This window comes from Xiphophorus couchianus, chromosome 14 (genome assembly GCF_001444195.1).
Source record: "Xiphophorus couchianus chromosome 14, X_couchianus-1.0, whole genome shotgun sequence".
NCBI classification, from domain to species: Eukaryota; Metazoa; Chordata; class Actinopteri; order Cyprinodontiformes; family Poeciliidae; genus Xiphophorus; species Xiphophorus couchianus.
This window is the reverse complement of record NC_040241.1, coordinates 21045142-21064490: the sequence shown is the minus strand read 5'-3', so window position 1 is coordinate 21064490 and position 19349 is coordinate 21045142. Positions and strand designations below refer to the sequence as shown.

General features: G+C 36.4%; 1 protein-coding gene across 1 annotated transcript in view; it reads right to left on the bottom strand.

Moving 5' to 3' along the window:
* The window catches only part of LOC114157956 (dachshund homolog 2-like), a 102544-nt gene that overhangs the window by 31762 nt on the left and 51433 nt on the right, over window positions 1–19349 (bottom strand). Inside the window, exon 2 of the mRNA XM_028039235.1 lies at window positions 5925–6040. Within this exon, the coding sequence (XP_027895036.1) occupies window positions 5925–6040 (116 nt within the window). The remainder of the gene's footprint in view (window positions 1–5924; window positions 6041–19349) is intronic.

Here is a 19349-nt window from a genome sequence, read left to right as displayed (position 1 = left end):
TACAGCTGGTATTAAGGATCAATCATGAAACCTCTTCTTAAGGTTTATATACAGGATTTGTTACAGGAAATCCTAAGGAAATCAAATTAGATAATAAATAAATGGGGGATGAGATGTCTTGAACAGCATCTGCATTCAAAACATAAGTTGCTTTACATTGTGAACCAGAACAAACCACATTTCTACTGCCTCAGAAATTCTTTCATAAATTCTTTGGCTTATGAAATAGAATAATGTTACACTGCCTTTCACTTTAAATGGTTGTTTCTATTTAAAGCGTATGAACTCTGCATTTTGCAATTACCTGCTTAAACACACTGACAAAAAAGAAAAAGTACAACACCAAGTAAAGAACTTAAAAAAGATTTGATTCAGGTTTTATTTGGTTAGCTAGCAGATCAGACCAGAATATGTGAACTAATTAATTATCAAATAGGAAGCTTTTCTTACATTTTTTTCCTTCATTTTAAATTTATCATAAAACTCAGTCAGACTTTAAAAAAAAAACCTTCCTGGAGACTTTTGAGAGTCACTCATTTTTAATATGTTTTAAGTATTTAATCAGATATAATTTTTACCCTCATTTACCTTTTGATCGACTCTTTCCACCAAAAAAATTATATCATAAATTGTCTTGCGGAGTTGTAGCAGGAAGACAATTTGTTCATACTGGACTTGATTTTTCCTTTATAAAATTGATCAATTATAAGTTTATTTAAAAATCCTAAAAACAAAATTCTCAAGGAGTTCAGTTTTTTAGTCACTGATAAAGTAAAAGTCATGCTTCAGCTGAACTTTTAAATATGTACACTGCAAAAATACAAAATCTAACAAGTAGTTTTGGTCTGGTCTCTAGGGCAAATAACTTAGTACACATGAAATGAGAAAACTAACTTAAAAATCACTTTTCAGCAAGATATAGAGACTTGTTTTAAGTAAATAATGCCTCAATATTTATTAAAAAGGTCTAGTTCCATTGGCAGATTATTTTACTTATGACAAGATATTTTTTCCCATGTTTTTAATTAAATAATATGCAATTGGAACTAGAAATGTTCACAAATATTAAGGAATTATTTACTTAAAACAAGCTCATATATCTTGCTGAGAAGTTACTTGTAAGTTAGTTTTCTCGTGTTTCAAGTGTACTAAGATATTTGCACTACAAAAACCAAACCTACTTGGTAAGATGTTGTGTTTTTGCAGTGTAAGTCATGTAAAGTATCTGATGTTTGTGTCAAAATCCAACCAACAAACATTTGCCATGATGAAGATTCATAAAAACGCAATAATTATAATTTAAATGCATTTCAAAGTAAACATTTCCAGACTGCACCAGTGGGGGGCGCTTGCTGCTAAATGCCTCTAGTTCAGCGTTTCTTGAGAAAAGCAGCACAAAGTGATGCAGGAGGAGGAGGAGGAGGAAGATGAAAAAGACTTGATGTGACTTCAGAGCTCTCCGGCCTTCCTCCTCTTCCTCGTCTTCATCTCGTTCTCTGCAGGTGCGCGGCAGAGTCCTCACACCCGGGTTTCCTTTCAGGAAGAAGCTGAACGATCCGCATTTTCAGGAGTGTGTGTGTGTGTGTGTGTGTGTGTGTGTGTGTGTGTGTGTGTGTGTGTGTGCAGGTGGGGGTGTGTGCGTGTTTGTGTGTGTGTTGGAGTCTCCAAAATGTGAAGTTAGAGGCGATAAATGAAAATAAATATACGTTTATGTTCCAGTGGTGTGTGTGTGTGCGCGTGTGTGTGTGTTGGAGGACAAGGCGAAGCATTGAGCTGTTTCTGAAGTGAATTAACAAGTCAAATGAGTGCCGCATCACCCTGCATAGGTTACCACACACACACACACACACACACACACACACACAAACACACTCCCACGCTTATCATCACAGCGTCTTTGTTGAGGAAGATGAGGCCAATTAAACTGATATCACTCTCTTGTTGTCGTTTAAAGCCTCTCTCTGATCTTTGTGTTTTTTACTTTTTCCAACCTTCCTCCATTTTTTTGTTCTTATAAATGTCTCTCTTCACCTTCTTTTTGCAGTTTTCCACATCGATGATGTTCTTATTTAATTTTGTTTTCTTCCATCTTGAACTTTCTTGGTCCTCTGCTCCAGTCCTTCCTCCTTCTTTTTCTTTCTAACGGTGTGATAAATGTCCATCTGCGATCGGCCGATGCCCCCCATTGACGTGGCGCCCGCGAGGTCGTAAACAACAGCCCGTCTCCCCCGGCAACGTGGCGTCTCCATGGACGCGGGGCCGCTAAGACGACCGACTCTGCGTGTGTGCGGCCGAGGCGGAATGCGACATCCGACGACTGCCAAGTGTGTGTGTGTGTGTGTGTGTGTGGTTGTTATATATGTAGTGTGTGTGTGAAAGCTAATGAGCGATCATAAGTGAGCAAATGTTTTCTCTGGGTTCCACTAATGCTCAACAAACACACACACACACTTATAGATCAGGTATGTGTGTGTGTGTGTGATTAGTATGCCACAGTGAGCTGTGTCCATATGTCACCAAACACAAGCATGTTTTATTTATCCTGGAGAGGAAGAGGGGGAGAAGGAGGCCAACAGTCACTGTCAAGGGGATGGAAGGAGGGATGGAGGGAAACTGGCAGGACGGGAGGAAAAAAAAGATTAGAGAGGTGAGAAGATGGAGGATGGAGGGAAGTCTGGAGAGGCTCTCCATTAAAGAAGAGATGGTGAGGTAAAAGGAGATGGAAGCTAGAGGATGCAGGGCCGATCGAAGCATTTTTGGGGCCCCAAACAGATTTTCATTTGGGGCCCCCCCATACCAACATGTCAAAACCAGCTGACATGTTTACTGTTATTAGCATAATTTCTAATTAGTTTACATTGTTAAAATTACAGGAATAGCAAATAAAATGAAATGTATTTAGTGGTATTTAAGTTTGCCATTTTATTTGAACCATTTTGCAGTAACATCAGCTGATAAACATTAAATTTACAGTTAACAAGTTCAATATGTTAAATTTCCCCAGCAGCCAAAAGCAGGAAGAAATTCACCATTATTTGTGTAACAGCTATTAAAATAATCTAGAAATAGTTTTTCCATGTGTAAAACCATTTAATTTGTATTATTTGATGTTTACATACATGTTGGTTTCAAACTAACATCTAAACTGAGACTTCAGAGCTTTAGAGTTCAATCTCTGACAATAATTCAGAGCCTGAACTCTAAAATCTTGTCACCAAAGTTAAATTTTTTATAATATTCTGACTTCTTCTTGGTCATATTATGAGTTTATTCTCATATTACTTAGACTTTATTCTCTTAATATGATTTTCTGTCCTTCCACTTTATTCTTGTATTAATTTGATATACTATTGTCATTTTCAGAGCACAATGCGTTTCTTCTCGCAATATTAAAACTTTTTCGGTCAGATGATTTTATTCTCTATCATCATATTATATTATTACAACTTTATTCTCATATGATGATTTTTTAATCATCTGACTGGCAACATTAAGACTTAACTCTTGTAATAATTCGACTTACTGTCGTTATTTTAGCAACACAATGACATTATTCTCATATCAAACTTCTTGTACATCTTTGTTCTCACAATATTATGAATTAATTCTTGTAATTTAATGTTTTTTTCTTTTATCCTGGCCCTAACAATCCATCATCACGGATGGTATTTTATGGAACATATTTCATATTTTAAATAAAAATGTGTTTTTTTAAGTCTGGGAAGTTAGTGGTCTATATTATTAGATCAATCAATAGAGGAAAAAGCAGCAGAAACAAAAGTGAAAGTGAAAGTAAAAGAGAAAAGTGACAATAGTTGATAAAAAAAAAAAAGGATATTGAAACAAAAATGAAAGTTTAAGATTTATAGTAGAGGGATGAAGTCTGGTCAGATACACAAACAAAAGTCACTAAATATGCAAAAAAGTTCACAGGTTATAAAACAGAAGAAGAGATTTGGGGATTAGGATAAAAAAACAAGAAGAAAAGAGCAGAAGAAAAATAAAGTTAAGAAATTAATTTAAAAACGGAGCAGAAAAGGAAAAATGAAAGAAGTATGGAGCAGCCTTGGGGACGTCCGAAGAGTCAGGAGGACGAGAAAAGGAAGAAGTGAAGGAATAAGAGGAGTGACAGATGGACAGAAAAAAACTGGCAAGAAAGAAAAAGATTGAATAAGTGACAAGATGGAGAACATGAAGGAAATGTAAGACGATGGAGACGTCTTCAAAAACTTCAACATGGAGGACAAAGGAAAGAAAAAACAAAACAAGATGAGAAAAAAGAAAAGGAGAGATTTAGAGAAGAGACAAAAATATGAAATTATTGAGAAAAGCGAGAGAATAGGAAAGATGGATTGTTGCTAAAAGAGCAAGAAGATGGAGAACAGGATAGAAAAGGAGGGAGGAAACACAAAGAACAGAGGGAATAAATACAAAATATTCCACTGGAATGAATGGAGGAAAAGATGAAGGTGAAACATTAAGATAAAACAAAATAAGATGGAGGTGAAGGGATTAAAAAAATAAGGTGATAAATAAAAATATTTAGTCAAAAATAAATTCTAGATTTAGAAAAATGAGTAAAAATATAAAGAAGAAACTGTTGAAGGAAAGATGAGAGAAAAAAGAGGGAACAAGAAAAACATGAAATTATGAAATGAGAAACGAGTGGTTCAAGAAAAGAAGAATAACAAAGACAGGAAGAGGGAAGAAGGGATGACTAACATCAGGAGGAAGAGAAGAAAGTGAGTAAAGATGGGAGGAAGGGACAGGAGGAATAAAAGAGGTGGGAGGGATGGACAGATGGAGGAGTGGGACCCCAGAGACGTGTCATTCATCACACCACCCTGCAATCTGCACTCCTTCACCCTCCTTCTCTTCCCCTCATCCATCCATCCATCCGTCCGTTTGTTCCTCCGTTCATGATAATGTCACAGTTCTAGTCTGTCTTTCTTTCTTTTCCTCCCTTCCTCCATCTTTCTCCCAGGACTTTGGCAGTCATTTTTAGGTTTCATTATCTCCTCTGGCGACATCCCTCCATCCCTCTCTCCATCCACCCTCCGGTCTCTTGGCTCCTCCCGCCATTTTCACTTTCTGTGTCAGCGAGAGCAAAACGACGACAACCAAACGGATCGGATCCTTGAAAGAGGAAGAAGGACCCAACGAGAAGCGCTAAAGAAACTGATTCAACTATGAAGAGCAGATGAGTTAGAGAGGAAATTAAATATAAACAAAGACAAAACAGGAGAAACTACAACCAGAGAGACGATGTGGGAAATATAGTGAAGTTCTTTAAAGTTCAGAACCACCATGTAAATGAACAATAAAAACTATTAGAAACAAGAAGTTTGGGGCACTTGGTTCCGGTTTCCACCTGAATACATCACAACACAAAAAATGACAGATTTTTTTGTTTCTTCGTTTTCTTTTCAAATTATTTTGGCTTATTAAACATTCGTCCCATCAGCGAATCACAGCCAAGATTAGGGCTGGGCAATAAATCAATAACAATACGTATCCTGACAGACAAATGATCAATATCAATAGAAAATACATCTATTATCAATGCAATAGACTGATATGAAACATATGAAACGCTTATATCGTGATACATTTTTCAGCCATATCGTCCAGCTCAGATCACATGTGTACGTCTGTGCAAGTAAAGAGTTACAAAAACACGTTTTTTTGCTTTTTTAAACATGAAACTGCTCCCTAATTCTGTTGATCGCCTCCCGTCTTCGGACGGTTAAGATTTTCTAGTCAAGTGAACCGATTGCCTAGATTTCTACTGACAAAGTCCTTAACGTCACACAATCTGGATGGATGCTAGCAGGTTTGATGAGCTAACTGGGTGCGTAGCCGCGTTTCTTCTCCACCGGGGGAGCCACAGAGACAGGAAGTGAGGACATTAACGTGTCTCTTACCGGTGTGGGACAGCAGGTTGGGGGACAACAGGCCGGGGAGCCCCGGGTGCAGCAGCCGGGGGCTTTCCTGCATCCCAGCACCGGAGCAACGCTTGGGAGGACGGCCGGGGCGAGAGCTGCAGGAGAGAGACACACATTATTTAATTACTATTCAGGAATTACAACGACACAGTAAGAGCAAAGAAACACAGGCAGGATTCTGATTTAAACACACTGAGGAAATCAAGGCTGAAAGGACGAAACTCCAAGCAGAATAAAAGACTTGGAGTCATTTTTCACCTAGAATTTAGAATAATATGTTTCATGTTAAGAAAAATAATTGTTTAACTGTTAAAATTTTTAATTTTCTGATCATTTAGCATCATCCACCCACCGCAAACAGATATTGGAAAGTATCTCATTGAACAGCTCTTATTTACGATTATTTTAGTAATCAACTATTTAGTGATTAATCGGATTAATCAATTATACATTTTGCTGATTTTTAAATGAACCTCTAGCCTTTTTATGCGTTATTTGAAATACATTATAATATGCATTTAAAAAAATTATAAATAACTATAAATAATATAAATAAAGAAATCAACATTTTAGTGAATTTGGACCGAGTGAAGCTAAACTTTACCACTTGAGAAGTTTCGGGTAAAACCTGTTTACAGACAAAGATGTTTCTTTATTTTAAATCCAAATTGAGTGTATATATTTTTAACAGTTTTGACTAAATATCTGTTCATAGTGTGTTGTTCTTTTAGGAAAAGGCCTTTTTTGAGTCTCAATACTCCAGTTGACGATTAATCGATTGTTAAATAAGTTGCGGATTATTTTAATAATCGATTAATCACGAACCATTCGATTAATTGTTTCAGCCCTAGTCTGATTTAACGCCATGAGCCACATTTATCTTAATATTACTTAATCTAAATAATAGCAACCACATAGTTTTTCTGTACAGCTTGCAGCTTGTTTCCAGGTTTGTGAACAACTTGGCTCGGAGATTAGCGCTCTGATCCGAATGTCACCAGGAAATGATAACAGCTGGATGCTCCAGCAGACACCGCAGGTCACTCGGACTTAATCAAATCACAAACTGTCGCCCAACAGCAGCTCATAAGCACTTTTTGCTGAAGCTTGCATGACTTGCACATAAAAACACCCCTCAAGACATGTGGGGAGTTACTCGACAGAAATATCGTCTTAACTTTAACAAAAAATGGTTAAAAAAAACACCAGCCACACTTATTACCAAAAAACTCAGTTCCTCACTATTAAAAATGGAAAGAGAGGTTATAGTAAAGTTATTAAAAAGTTAGATTAGCAAATAAACCAGAAATCTGCATCACTGTAGCACCTAAACACCGTCAAGAACTGTATTTTATTTTATTTTCGTCATGAAATATGCCAACGGTTTTAATTGCTTTCTGCCTTATTGCAACAAGTCATAGCACACTGCAAAAACACAAAATGTTACCAAGTATTTTGTCTAGTTTCTAGTGCAAGTATCTCAGTACTCTTGAAATAAGACAAAACTATCTTACAAGTAACATTCCTGCAAGATATAGGAGCTTGTTTTAAGTAAATAATTCCTCAATTTTGATGAAAAAGTTCTAGTTCCACTAGTAAATAAATTTACCAAAGACAATATATTTTCCCATGTTTAAAGTGAAATAATCTGCCAGTTTAACTAGTACGTCTCCATAAAAATTAAGAAATTACTTACCCAAAACAAGATCAATGTTTTTGCTGAAAAGTTGTAAGTACGTTTTTTTTCTTATTTCAAGTGAACTAAGATATTTGTACTAGTAACTCGACCGAAATACTTGTTAAGATTTTGTGTTTTTTCAGTTTCGATCTAAAGATTCAATATTATTCAAAGGTTTAACATACAGTATGTACATTAACATTACAAGAAGGCAGCAGCAGCTGCCAACAATAAAGTCCTGCAATAAAAAGTGAGGGGAGCTAAAACGGTCACTGTTGTACCCGTTCTCATGGATATATACTTAAACTAAATTAATATTTTAAGCTTTACTGCAAAAAAAATTATAAATAAAGTACATAAAACAATGTAAATGCAGTTTTTATTCATGGTCTAATTGCTTTTATCTGCTTTTAACCTTATCTGTAAAATGTAAAACCTCTGAGATGCATGTTAAAAACACAAAATATACACTATTTTTTTAATGAAAAACATTTAGATCCAAATTTCAAAAGATTATCTGAGAAACTTTGACACATAAATCAACTTGTACAAGAATAAAACATGTAACCATCCTTATAAATACACAGGAATTCATGTTCTGCATGTACAAATGAAGCTGAATAAACACAGTCTTTCAGTCAGTCTCTAACACACACACACACACACACACACACAAAATAAGCTACTCTATTATTCATGTGCACGTAGGCATAAATAACCACAGTCAAACACTGTATTACAGTAACTGCACACATGCAATTTAACATAAAGGGAGGCACACATACACACACTGGAGGTGCGCATGCAGGCCAACTCTCTGCAGGGTGGCTAAGTAACAGATGGCCATCCAAAGTCATTTACACCTAGAGAGAGGAAAAAAATAAAACCTGTATATGGCAAAAGCCCACAGTGTCACGGCATGAGAACAGAAATGAAGAGAGGAAATAATGTACGGGCAGCAAGTTAAATTAGGGCATACAATAATAACGGCAGTAGAACCTTGAGAGGACTTCTGCTGGACTCGTTCTGGACTATTCTCAGCCTCTGGTTGCATCTGGTTACATGTTTAAATTATTTCAGACTTTAAAAACATGGGCTGTGTTTTTAGATTTATTTTTGTTTGTCAAACTCAATCTGAATGTTCCTGTTGTGCCAGAATGGATCTATTAAACCAACTGTTACATTATCAAGAAATTGCTGTTTCAGCATTTAATAAAAGTTTCTTAAAATTAAATATTATTGAACATCTTTTCGCACTGGTCAGTTCATCCAGGAGTTTCAATTGTTTTGCGTTTTTTTTTGTTTTGTTTTTGGTGCTAACTTAGAAATATTTGTAAGAAATTAATTTTGCGCTAATGTACAATGTTAAATGTAACTTTTTATTAATTGCCATATTGATCATGGACTATAACTTGACATCAAGTAAGGCGGAGGCACCAGTCATTTAAACCCAATTTTTGTCCTTTTTTTTTTACCAATTTTGAGAAATTTTTTTTTTAAATCTGAAAAAAATGATAATCTGTTGATTTTGTGTGAATTTTGCATGAATTTTGCTGATATGTTAAGTGGAAGGACTTATTGATGGTATTTGGAGTCTGGAGGGCCACATAAAACGCCACGGCGGGCCAGATTTGGTCCCTGGGCCTCGAATTTGACACGTAATTTAAAAAAATCTCAAACTGCACAACATACATAACAAGCTAACAACAACAAACACGCTGTTTTCCAAAAATAATGTTCAGTATATTACAAATAAAACTATTTCTGAAATGGATTCTTCAAACAATTGAAGAAAACTACAGACAATCTTCTTTATAAGATAGAGTCTATAGTCAGAGGCTGCCTCAGATTCACTGTAATACAGACTGCTACAGCAGATCCTTCGTACTCACAGCCATTAGCATCTACAACGTTTTGAAGAAAATTATTTAATATGAGTTACAACAACACTAAATTTGCCTCTGGAATAAAAAAAAAAGATTTTTCATTTGATGCAAACCATCTCCTAGCAAGGAGAAAGCTAGCTTTGAATCATTAGCTGCAGCTAACTCATAGAGTTATTAACTATTTTTACAATGGTTTCATAAATTAAGCAAATTAATTGTCACCCTTTACAAATGTTAAAAAAGAGCAACAATAAAGAGTGAGATAGGAAGCAGAAAGAATCCTGCTAAAGCTAACTTTCATATGTTTAGCTAAGGCTAACTAGCCTGGCTATAGCTGGCTAGGTAGTTAAAAGGCTTCAAAACAACTTTCCTTTTTTAATCATGCCTGTTGAAATAAACTGAGGGATTTCTACTATAGCAGTTTATTTAATTTAATGTTCAAATGTCAATTTTTTACTGCTTTACTGTCAGCTAGCTAAAACTGCCTAACAAACATAAAACTGACAAACCAGGGTACTTTTTCTGTTAAAAGAGTTTTTTCTTTCCACATGCTTGCTCAGCATGAGCTGCAAAGTCAGTAACTTCATACAATCTGCTGGGTTTGTTAGACAGGGACTTTTCTCCTTATCTGTATATAAACTGGGAAGGATTTAGTTTATATACAGATTTTTTAATTTCAAAATTAAAAAAATTAATTTTGAAATTAAATTGTAACTGGAATGAAAGTACTTTTTGTCTACTTTCTAGTGGAAATGCCTAAGAATAGTTGAAATAAGACACAATTAGCTTACAAGTAACTTCTCAGTGCAATACAGGAGCTTGTTTAAGCAATAATTCCTTAATATTGATTTAAAAAAGATTATATGGGAAAAAATGTCTTGTTACAAGACAAAAAAATCTGCTCGTTTTTTACTAATCCTTACTGAAAAGTTACTTATTTCAAGTGTATCAAGATATTTTCACTAAAAACTAAACCAAAATACTTTTTTGCAGTGTAGACCAAAAATTGGAGGTTTGTCGTGCTTTAGCAGCAATATCCAGTCAGTACAGAACCAGAACAGAGCAGAGGGGATGTTGGTCTTTTCAGGAACATGTTGAGTAAATCGGTCAGATCCCGGTGGGAGGAGCAGAGTGTGTGTGTACATGTGTGTGTGGGTGTGTGGGTGTGGGTGCTAAAAGTTGTGAAGAGAAAACGACTGCAAATGTTTTTTGGGTGTGATCTGCATGTGAGAAAAAAAGCAGAAGGATTCAAAGGAGCATGAAGACAGAAAGGCATGAACCTTCACTTCCACCATGAACTCCACTTCACCTCTTTCTCCCTCCATCACACACACACACACACACACACACACACACGCAAAACAATCACTTTGCAGTCAGTTGCGTACACCAACACACACTCACAGGTGTTCAAATTCAAACCTTAAAGCGCCTCTGTCATCATGCTGAAAGCTGCTACCTTTCAGCATGTTACAGTAGCAGCTGTAGGTGTGTGTTCAACTGCATCCATCCATGTGTAAGCAACTTTAAGGTGTGTATCCACGTGAATCCAAGCCTTGTGTGTATCTGCAAAGGACACATGATATCGGCTTCTCATTAGCCTTACAGTTCTTTGTTCAGAGTAATGACTGCAGCGTGTGTGTGTGTGTGTGTGTGTCCCGTAGGGTTGCCATATGTTGGGCATTAATCCTCGTCAACGGTCCACTCTCCTTACAGCACCGAGCTCAGGAACAAAGAACAGGTTACACACACACTCAGAAGCGACACACTACGCATGCAGAGAGTGTGTGTGCAGTCCATTGACCTACATTCACATGGTGACTTTTCACCTTGACCATGTTCGGAGTTTTAAAGAGAAACAAATCCATTTCTCCTACACCAGATCGAGTTTCTTACTACAAATAGTACATGAAGTTACATAAAAGGGAAAGGGTGCACCACTGGCTGACCTTTGACCTTCACAGTTACTAATATTCACACTGTAGGGAGATTCGGGAGGACACATTTATGAGTCCAGAAGAAACCAACTAGAGGAAGGAACAGAGGAATCTGGAGATGTTGGAGTTTCTAATGAGGACAGAACAGCTCTTTCAAGAGTCAACCAGATCAAATCTGGAGACCGTTCACACCAATTCTGTTTGATCCGCTTTAATCCAACTCCAATTTGTTTTTGTAGAAAGTCCAGTTCATTTGAGGAGGTGTGAATGTGCAATCAGGCCAACAAGTAAAGTCTGGTCCGCCCAAAAACCTTGGCCTCTCTTTGGTTGAAGTGAACTCTGGTTTGGTTTGAATGTATATGTGAACATTAAGCGGACCACAGACCGCTCCAAAAGCAGGAAGTGGACTACAGCACAGGGAATTCTGGGTAAATACAACCAAAACAAATGTGAGAGTCTACCGTTAGCAGGAGAAATCCTACAACCGCTAAAATTTGACAATTTTTAAAAGATTTTGTGAAGAAGAAAGCTGAGCTCTGTCTCTGAGATTTTCATGTTGCCTCCTTCAGTGGTTCTTGGTGCAGCACCCCCACAGGTGAGGAGGGGAACAGATTTTTCAATTAGTTTGGTTCATTTTACTCAATGCAGTGTGAAAGCAAAACGCAGCAGCTGAAAATGTAACAAATGTTACCACTTTTGGTCCCAAATCGAACCGAATCTACTGGACCATCAGGTGTGAAAACAGCCTTAAAGTCCTCTGATCATTTTTTTTTTCAATGGAAGTTATTTATTTAAAATTAGCAGCAACATGAAGCAGCTTGTGGTAAAAGTATTTAAATAAACACTGATCCAATCAGAACGTCTATCCGGACTAAATAACACAAAGATGCAAATATTTCACAGGTGGTTCATGCAGACAACCAAAACACAGGATGGATATTTATTTTAAAAAACACAAATAATATCCAAGATGCACAAAGTAGCGTTACTGCAGATCCTTCCTCCCAGCAGCTGTTAGACTTTATACCCATTACGAATCCCAGTGAACCCAATAAATGTTTACATCCCTGCTGGTATTTAAACAATAATTCCCACAGTTTTTACTCATCTGTTTTTCAGGTGACGGGTTCTGATCCAAATGTGTAAATTGATGTAATTCGATCTAAAGAACAAAATCCAAACTGTCAGAAAATCATAACGTGAACCAACATGGGCTGAAATGCTGCTGAGGAAGGAAGAAGCCAAAAGAAGTATTTTCAAAATATTTGACAGATTTACTAAAAACTGAGCAATTCAGGTCAGAAAGATAACTTATAACTGATTTTAGTCAAAATGATTTACCTTTGGAAAATGAGCTTTAAGTAGGTATTATTATTTTTCAATAAGCAAACATTTCTTTTTTTAATAATTTTATTGTTTCGATGTAATAATCTAATTTAAAAGTCATGTTTTCATTAACTGTTAGGAGGAAATCGGTATTATTAAGACAAATAAAAGTATCTTAATTTAATCAGGTTTATCTAACTCTAATGAGGATGAAATGAATGGACTTTTCAATGATATTCTAATTTATTCAATGATTTTATATATATTGTGTTGCACGTTGCCATTTATGTCCAGTGACATTAAAGTTGATCAAAGCGTTTGGGGCGAGGACAAACTTACAGGAAATGAGTCGGGAAGATTTCCTCTTTTAAAACCCGTCTGAAGTTCGAAAAGGAATAAACAAGCGAGACAATCCGCCGGTTTGTTTACAGTAATTATGTCTCAATCACTGAATAGGTAATAAATTAGAGATGGTAATTAAAAACCAGACACATTGTTACTTTGAAATGTTTTTCTGCTCATGTATTTATGTGTTTTAATGACCTTTTTAATTGGACAAGAAAAGCAGACTATGGCACGAATGGAAAACACAAAGCTGACATTTCACACACACACACACACACACACACACAGACGACGTGATGAGCCACCTTGAAGTAAGTCTTCCCACTTTGACACTCGCACCCCCTCGACTGTCCTCCCAAATGGCCGTCTCTATGGTGACGGAGCCTTGATCAATACTCCGTCATTGGCTCTGATGGCCGGTCAGGGTCGCTCTCACACACACACAGACGCACGCCCGCACACACACACAAAGTGTCGTATGTACAAACAGGCATGGCGGTGAATAAGCACGGACTCACTAACGCGTTTGACAGATTGATTTAGCTCAGAACGTCCAGAGGTCACACACTCCAAACACACACACTCACACACACCCGGCGTAGTTTATCAAAGCTCGGCGCGGTCAATAAGAGGGGTAGAGCGCCGGGTCAACCCTCTTTAGCTAAAATCTTTCATCTTCTTTCCTTTCTTTCATCTCTCCATCAGCGTGCTGACCCGTTTACCCCCCTCCTGTTTTCCTTCTCTCCTCGTTTCGCTTCTTCTTTGTTTTCGGTTTCAGTTTGTTTTCGTCTGAAATTTTGGGTTTCTTGTTTCCTCTTAAGTCCATGACATCTAAAGCCCGGTTGAAAGTCAAACTTCATAATTAAATCAGTTTTTATAAACTTTTAATTAACTTTACAACTTTGTGCGGTCAGTTATAATTTTATTTTAAGGAAATTGATCGTTTCTTGTTATTTTAATTAAAGATCCCTGCTATTTAAATCTGCTTTTAATTATTATTGTCATTATTGAAAAGAAACACTTATTTCTAATTACTCATCAGTCATATTTTTTGCTAACCAATGTGCCCAAATCTTTCTTTTTTACTTAATTTTTAGACTAGAACTAGAACTAGTTCTAAAAATAGAACTAGAACTAGAATCTAAATCTAAAATCTGACAAGAGACAAAACAATTTTTTATATTAGATGTTAAATCTAAATTCTGGCAGTCAGCTGATGTTTCTAATGATCAACCAAAGTCTGTGGTGAACATTAATCATCTTTAATTGCTGCTTCAGGATCCTTCTTGAAAAGCTGCACACCGTTTTAAGTTAATATTTCACTGACAAATTCATTAATGTTTTGCAAGTTGTTGACAACTTTTTTCCTTTCATAGCCTGAAAACATTTCCACGTCAGATAAACGACATTTGTTGCTTAAATTAAATCAGTTCAATTTAATTTCTAAAGAGTTTCAAGAGAAATTGTTGTACTTTTTGTTTTGTCAGATTTCTACTGAGTACAGCCTATTTTAATAATTCAAATTAAACTACAAATAAACCTTAATATGCATTGATACACACAGATAAAACCATATTAGTGCTAATGCAAAAGCTAACGGCGTTAGCTACAGAAGCTAACAGTCTTCCTTCATCTTCACTATTTGGTTACAGCCAATCAGTGGCAAGGAAAATAAACGCTGTTCCTGGATTGGCTGCTTTGAAACTGGAAAATGTCGAGCAGCATTGAGCAAAGCTAATTCAGGTTCCAAAGCTGAATTTACTTTTGAATATTTCAGATGTGCTCTACGAAACATTTGTGAAGAGGATCGTCTTTCGCAAATAATTGAGATTTAATAGGTCGGTTTTCAGCGAATAATTTTAATTTATGTTACAGATAAAAAATTGTGAATAGGCAGATGTAATGCAAATAATTTGGAATCATGTTCCACTAAAAAATTTGTTCATTATTTAATTATTTGAGGGTTTTCCCACAAATAATTTGGAGTTTCATTCTGTACTGGACTTATTGTCTTGTGGAGAGGCTGAAGGACAAATCTGTGAAATATTCAGTATTTGACGGAGCATCTGAAATGAGTTCAAACTAACCAAAGGCCACTATTTAAATGTGTATAAACTGCATTTTCAAAACATTGCGATCTTAAAGTATTACCTCAACTCATCAAACCCTTAAATCATCATAATTTAGAAAAAGTTTTCAATATTAGGTGCAAAGCTTCAGTTTTTGTTTACATGATGAATCACTTGCCTTACAAAATTAAAGTTAAAGTTAATTAAAGTTACCTCCGTCAGCCACTAACATGACTTCCTGTTTGCTATTGTATCAAAAACCAGGAAGTTTCTTTGTTGTAAAACCTTCACAACTTTCTTGAACCTTACTCTTTAAAAACACAAACAAAAAATCACAACAAACAAAATCGCTTCCTGTTTCAACTCAACCAGGGTTTTAAACAAAACAGCAATGCAGAGTTTCCAAATAAAATCCTTTAACTTGTGCGGAGAAACGCTGATCAGTGCTGAGAGCAGCAGTGAATTAACAGACCATTCAAACACAGAGATTGATTTCAACCTCATGTCTGCATTAAGCTGCAATAGTCAGAATGTCTGTAGATAAAGCAAACAGCCAAATGCAGCTCCATGAACTCAGTTTATCAGTTTATGGAACATGTACAGCAGGAGTTGGCAATTATTTTCTGCCACCAGCATCATTCATACAAAAACCTGAAGATTATAGACACAGACTATTTTATTGTTTCAAATCTGAAAAGAAAGTGACATAAAATTCAAGAGCTCATGCTGGCTTGGGATGGTTTTGGATTTTCCAAAAGGAAGATGGAAAAACATTTCCCGAATAAGTTTTGACATAACGAGATTTCCCTCTGTGCCTTACCAGAGGCACGTAACTCAGAGTCGGAAAGTCTAAACCTTAATTAGATGTGTAGTTTATGCTAGTTAAAGTAGCGTTAAAATCCTTGCGTAGCCTTGTAGGTGGAAACACCTAATCCACATTTTCTTTGTGTTTCTCTTTTTCTAGCATTCACTCAAAATGCTTAAGGAATTCAAGATGCTTTAAATGTCAGAAATGTAATATAAATTTTATTCCACTTCCAATTTGTTGCTTTGCATCACGTTATGCAGTTTTCATTAGCTCCATTTCTGGCCTGCTGCAGTTTTCTATGTGGCCCTCTGGACTCCAAATTACATCAATAAGTCCCTCCAGTTTTTCATAAATCTGCAAAATTTACACAAAATCAACAAAATCTCCACATTTTTTCTGATTTTATTGACAATTTTTCTTAAAATTTGTCAAAGAATTGGGTTTAAGCGACTGCTGCCTCAGCTGTACTTGCAGTCCGTGACCAATATGGCGATTAATAAAAAGTCAAAAATCATGCATTAGTGCAAATATCATAAAAATTCCTTACAAATATAAATTACACCACAAAATCTGAGTTTGATTTAAAAAACACAAAAACAATCAAACTCCTGGAGAGGCGTCTATTTGTTAATATTTTAGTGAGTTTTATTAATACATTCTGGCCCAACCGGCCCTTTAAGAGCATTCAGAGTTTTGATTTGGCCCAAAATGAAACTGAGTTTGACACTCCTGATCTTTGTTTGCTGCATAAATAAACAGGCTTCCTAGTTAAATTAAAGTCGTTTTCCACTATTTATCCTGTCTTTGTGCCAGAAGTGCTGGTTTTGCTGGACATTACTACATCTCCTTTTTTTCCCATCCATCTCCTCCACCTCCCCCACCTCTCTGCTTTCTGTCTGCCCACATCTCTCAGCCGTCATAAATCGTGTCAGCGACTTGCATCCTCCCTCCCTGTGTGTCTTTACTCTTTGTTTGCCGCAGAAGAACAATCTATTCTTTTTAAAGAGACACCAGAGAAATGGGATATATGTCAGTCCACACACACAATCACACGGAGAGGCATCATAATCATGGACGCTCACGGACTCATGAGAAAGAGGGAGAGGAGAAAGGGAGAGAGAGATGGATGTTTACTTTCCTCTGAGCTTCCGCCTCTTTGATTGGACAGATGAATGACTTCATTGTGTCTGTGTTTCCTCTCTCTCTCTCTTTCTGTTCCTCTTTTCAACATGGAGATGGAAAATAAAGACGGACAGAGACAGAGGAAGGGTGAGGTAAGCAATAATAAGTATTGATTGATAAGGGAAGTAGAGCGGGAATAATAAAGGAGGAGAAAAAAAATCACCTTAAAACACAGAATGGAGGGAAACAGAGAAACGGTATCGATTAGTTGGTGACACCTTTCCTCTTCTTTTCATCCCTCACTACTTCTTCCTCTTCTTTCCCCCTCTTCTCTACAACTACTCCTCTTCTTAGTTTCTCACTTTTGACTAAATTTTCTCTCCTTATTTCAATCCATTCCAATTAATTTTTTTAAATCTGTATTTCTAATTTTTCTTATTTTTTATCCATTTATTATTAATTTGAAGCAACATTCTGTCACATTTCTATCATTTCTTCCTATTTTTCCTTTCATCAACAGTAATTTACCACATTTAGTCCGTCAGAGTAATAATTATTTATCAATCTATGCATCTTCAAATACTTTAACGCAGGTTTTGTTAAAATTTGATGCAAAACAGATTAAAAACAAAACAATTTGGGGATTTTTTCAACAAGTTCGGAAGTGAATATTCAGTTTCCCCCTTAAAGAACCAATTCTGAACCAGTAAAATTCTGGAACCATGAAGAAAGTCCTACCTACCAAGATGGCAGCTTGAATTTTTAAATCGTTCCAAGTTTCATGCCTCTGGTAAGGCACTGACCTTTCCAGAGGTCCACCAGTGGTTGTGAATATTCACTATATCAAATATCTTGAAAAACACTGAAAGATTTGCATCTCTAGTGGAAAGAGGAAAACTTTTAACTGTAGTGGAGTTGATTGACGGCCCAAAAACTAATCGGAAAAAAAAACAACCTATTTAAAAATGAGCCTTTAAAAAACCCAAACTGAATACAGAAAATAAAACTAAACTCAAATGTCATTCATTCCCAATAATAGGTGGGAACAGAAAACATTTTTTAAGATTTTATCATGATTTATTTTTCTGTCTGTTGAACCTCCTTTAAAAGACATCACACCTTAAAATTCAGGGAAAACTTTCCAGTTTGGATAAAACGCCTCTCCATCCATCCCCACCTCCCTCCTTCTCTCTGCAGAGGAACAGGTGTGCAACGGGACAAGAGACAAAAACACTCCTGCATTTTTAACCAGCAGCCATTAAATATTAAAAGCTGCTCACGCGCGCAAGGCACACAATCGCTGACGAGACAAGTTATACAGGTCGATGGGCTAACGCGTGTCTGCATGTCTGTGTGAGCGTGCGCGAGTGTGTTATGGCTTTAAGCGTCATTATCTTACTTCCTTGGCATGTGGGCAAACACACACACACACACACACACACACGGAGAATGAGGATAATTCATACAAGCATTCACGGTGCTCTCACATGTTAGCATTTAAGAGGTAAAACTATAACAGACGGCATGTTTTCTCTCTGTCCGTCTCCTCCCTGCCTCCCTCTCGGCTCTTTGAAGTTTTCCATAACAAACTATAACAACAGGAAGTTTTCAATGCGCCACATTGAGAAGGAATGTCACATATGGTACGAGCGAGGCAGCGAGGAACTGAGGGAATTAGGGAGGATTAAAGGGGAGATAAAGGGATTTTGTTGACAGGATAAAGTCAAACGTTTTCCTTTTGCCAGGATGAAAATATGAATTTTTAAGAAAAATTGCTTTTTTTCTTACCATCGTGTCATTTTGAACGATATAATTCGCCTCTGGTTGAAGCGATTAATCGTGATTAATCAAAAATAATCGTCAACTCATTTGTTGATTGGTTTTTATTGAATTTCTAAAAGTGATGTAATTAAGTGATGCATGGACGACTGAAAGAATAGCATTGATGGATTCAGCTTCTATGCACCACAAATCTGGAATAAACTTCCAGAAAACTGCAAAACAGCCGAAACCCTGAGTTAATTTAAATCCAGGCTAAAATCCACCTGTTCGGAGTTGCTTTTCAACCATAATACATGAAACACCAACCAAAACTTTGATGATTAATGACAAAATGATACGTTTCCATTGTCAAAATGCACTTTGAACTGCGTTGTTGCTGAAATGTGCAATACAAATCAACTTGATTGATTGATTGATGCAACTAAATGTAAATCCTAAATAAACAAAAATA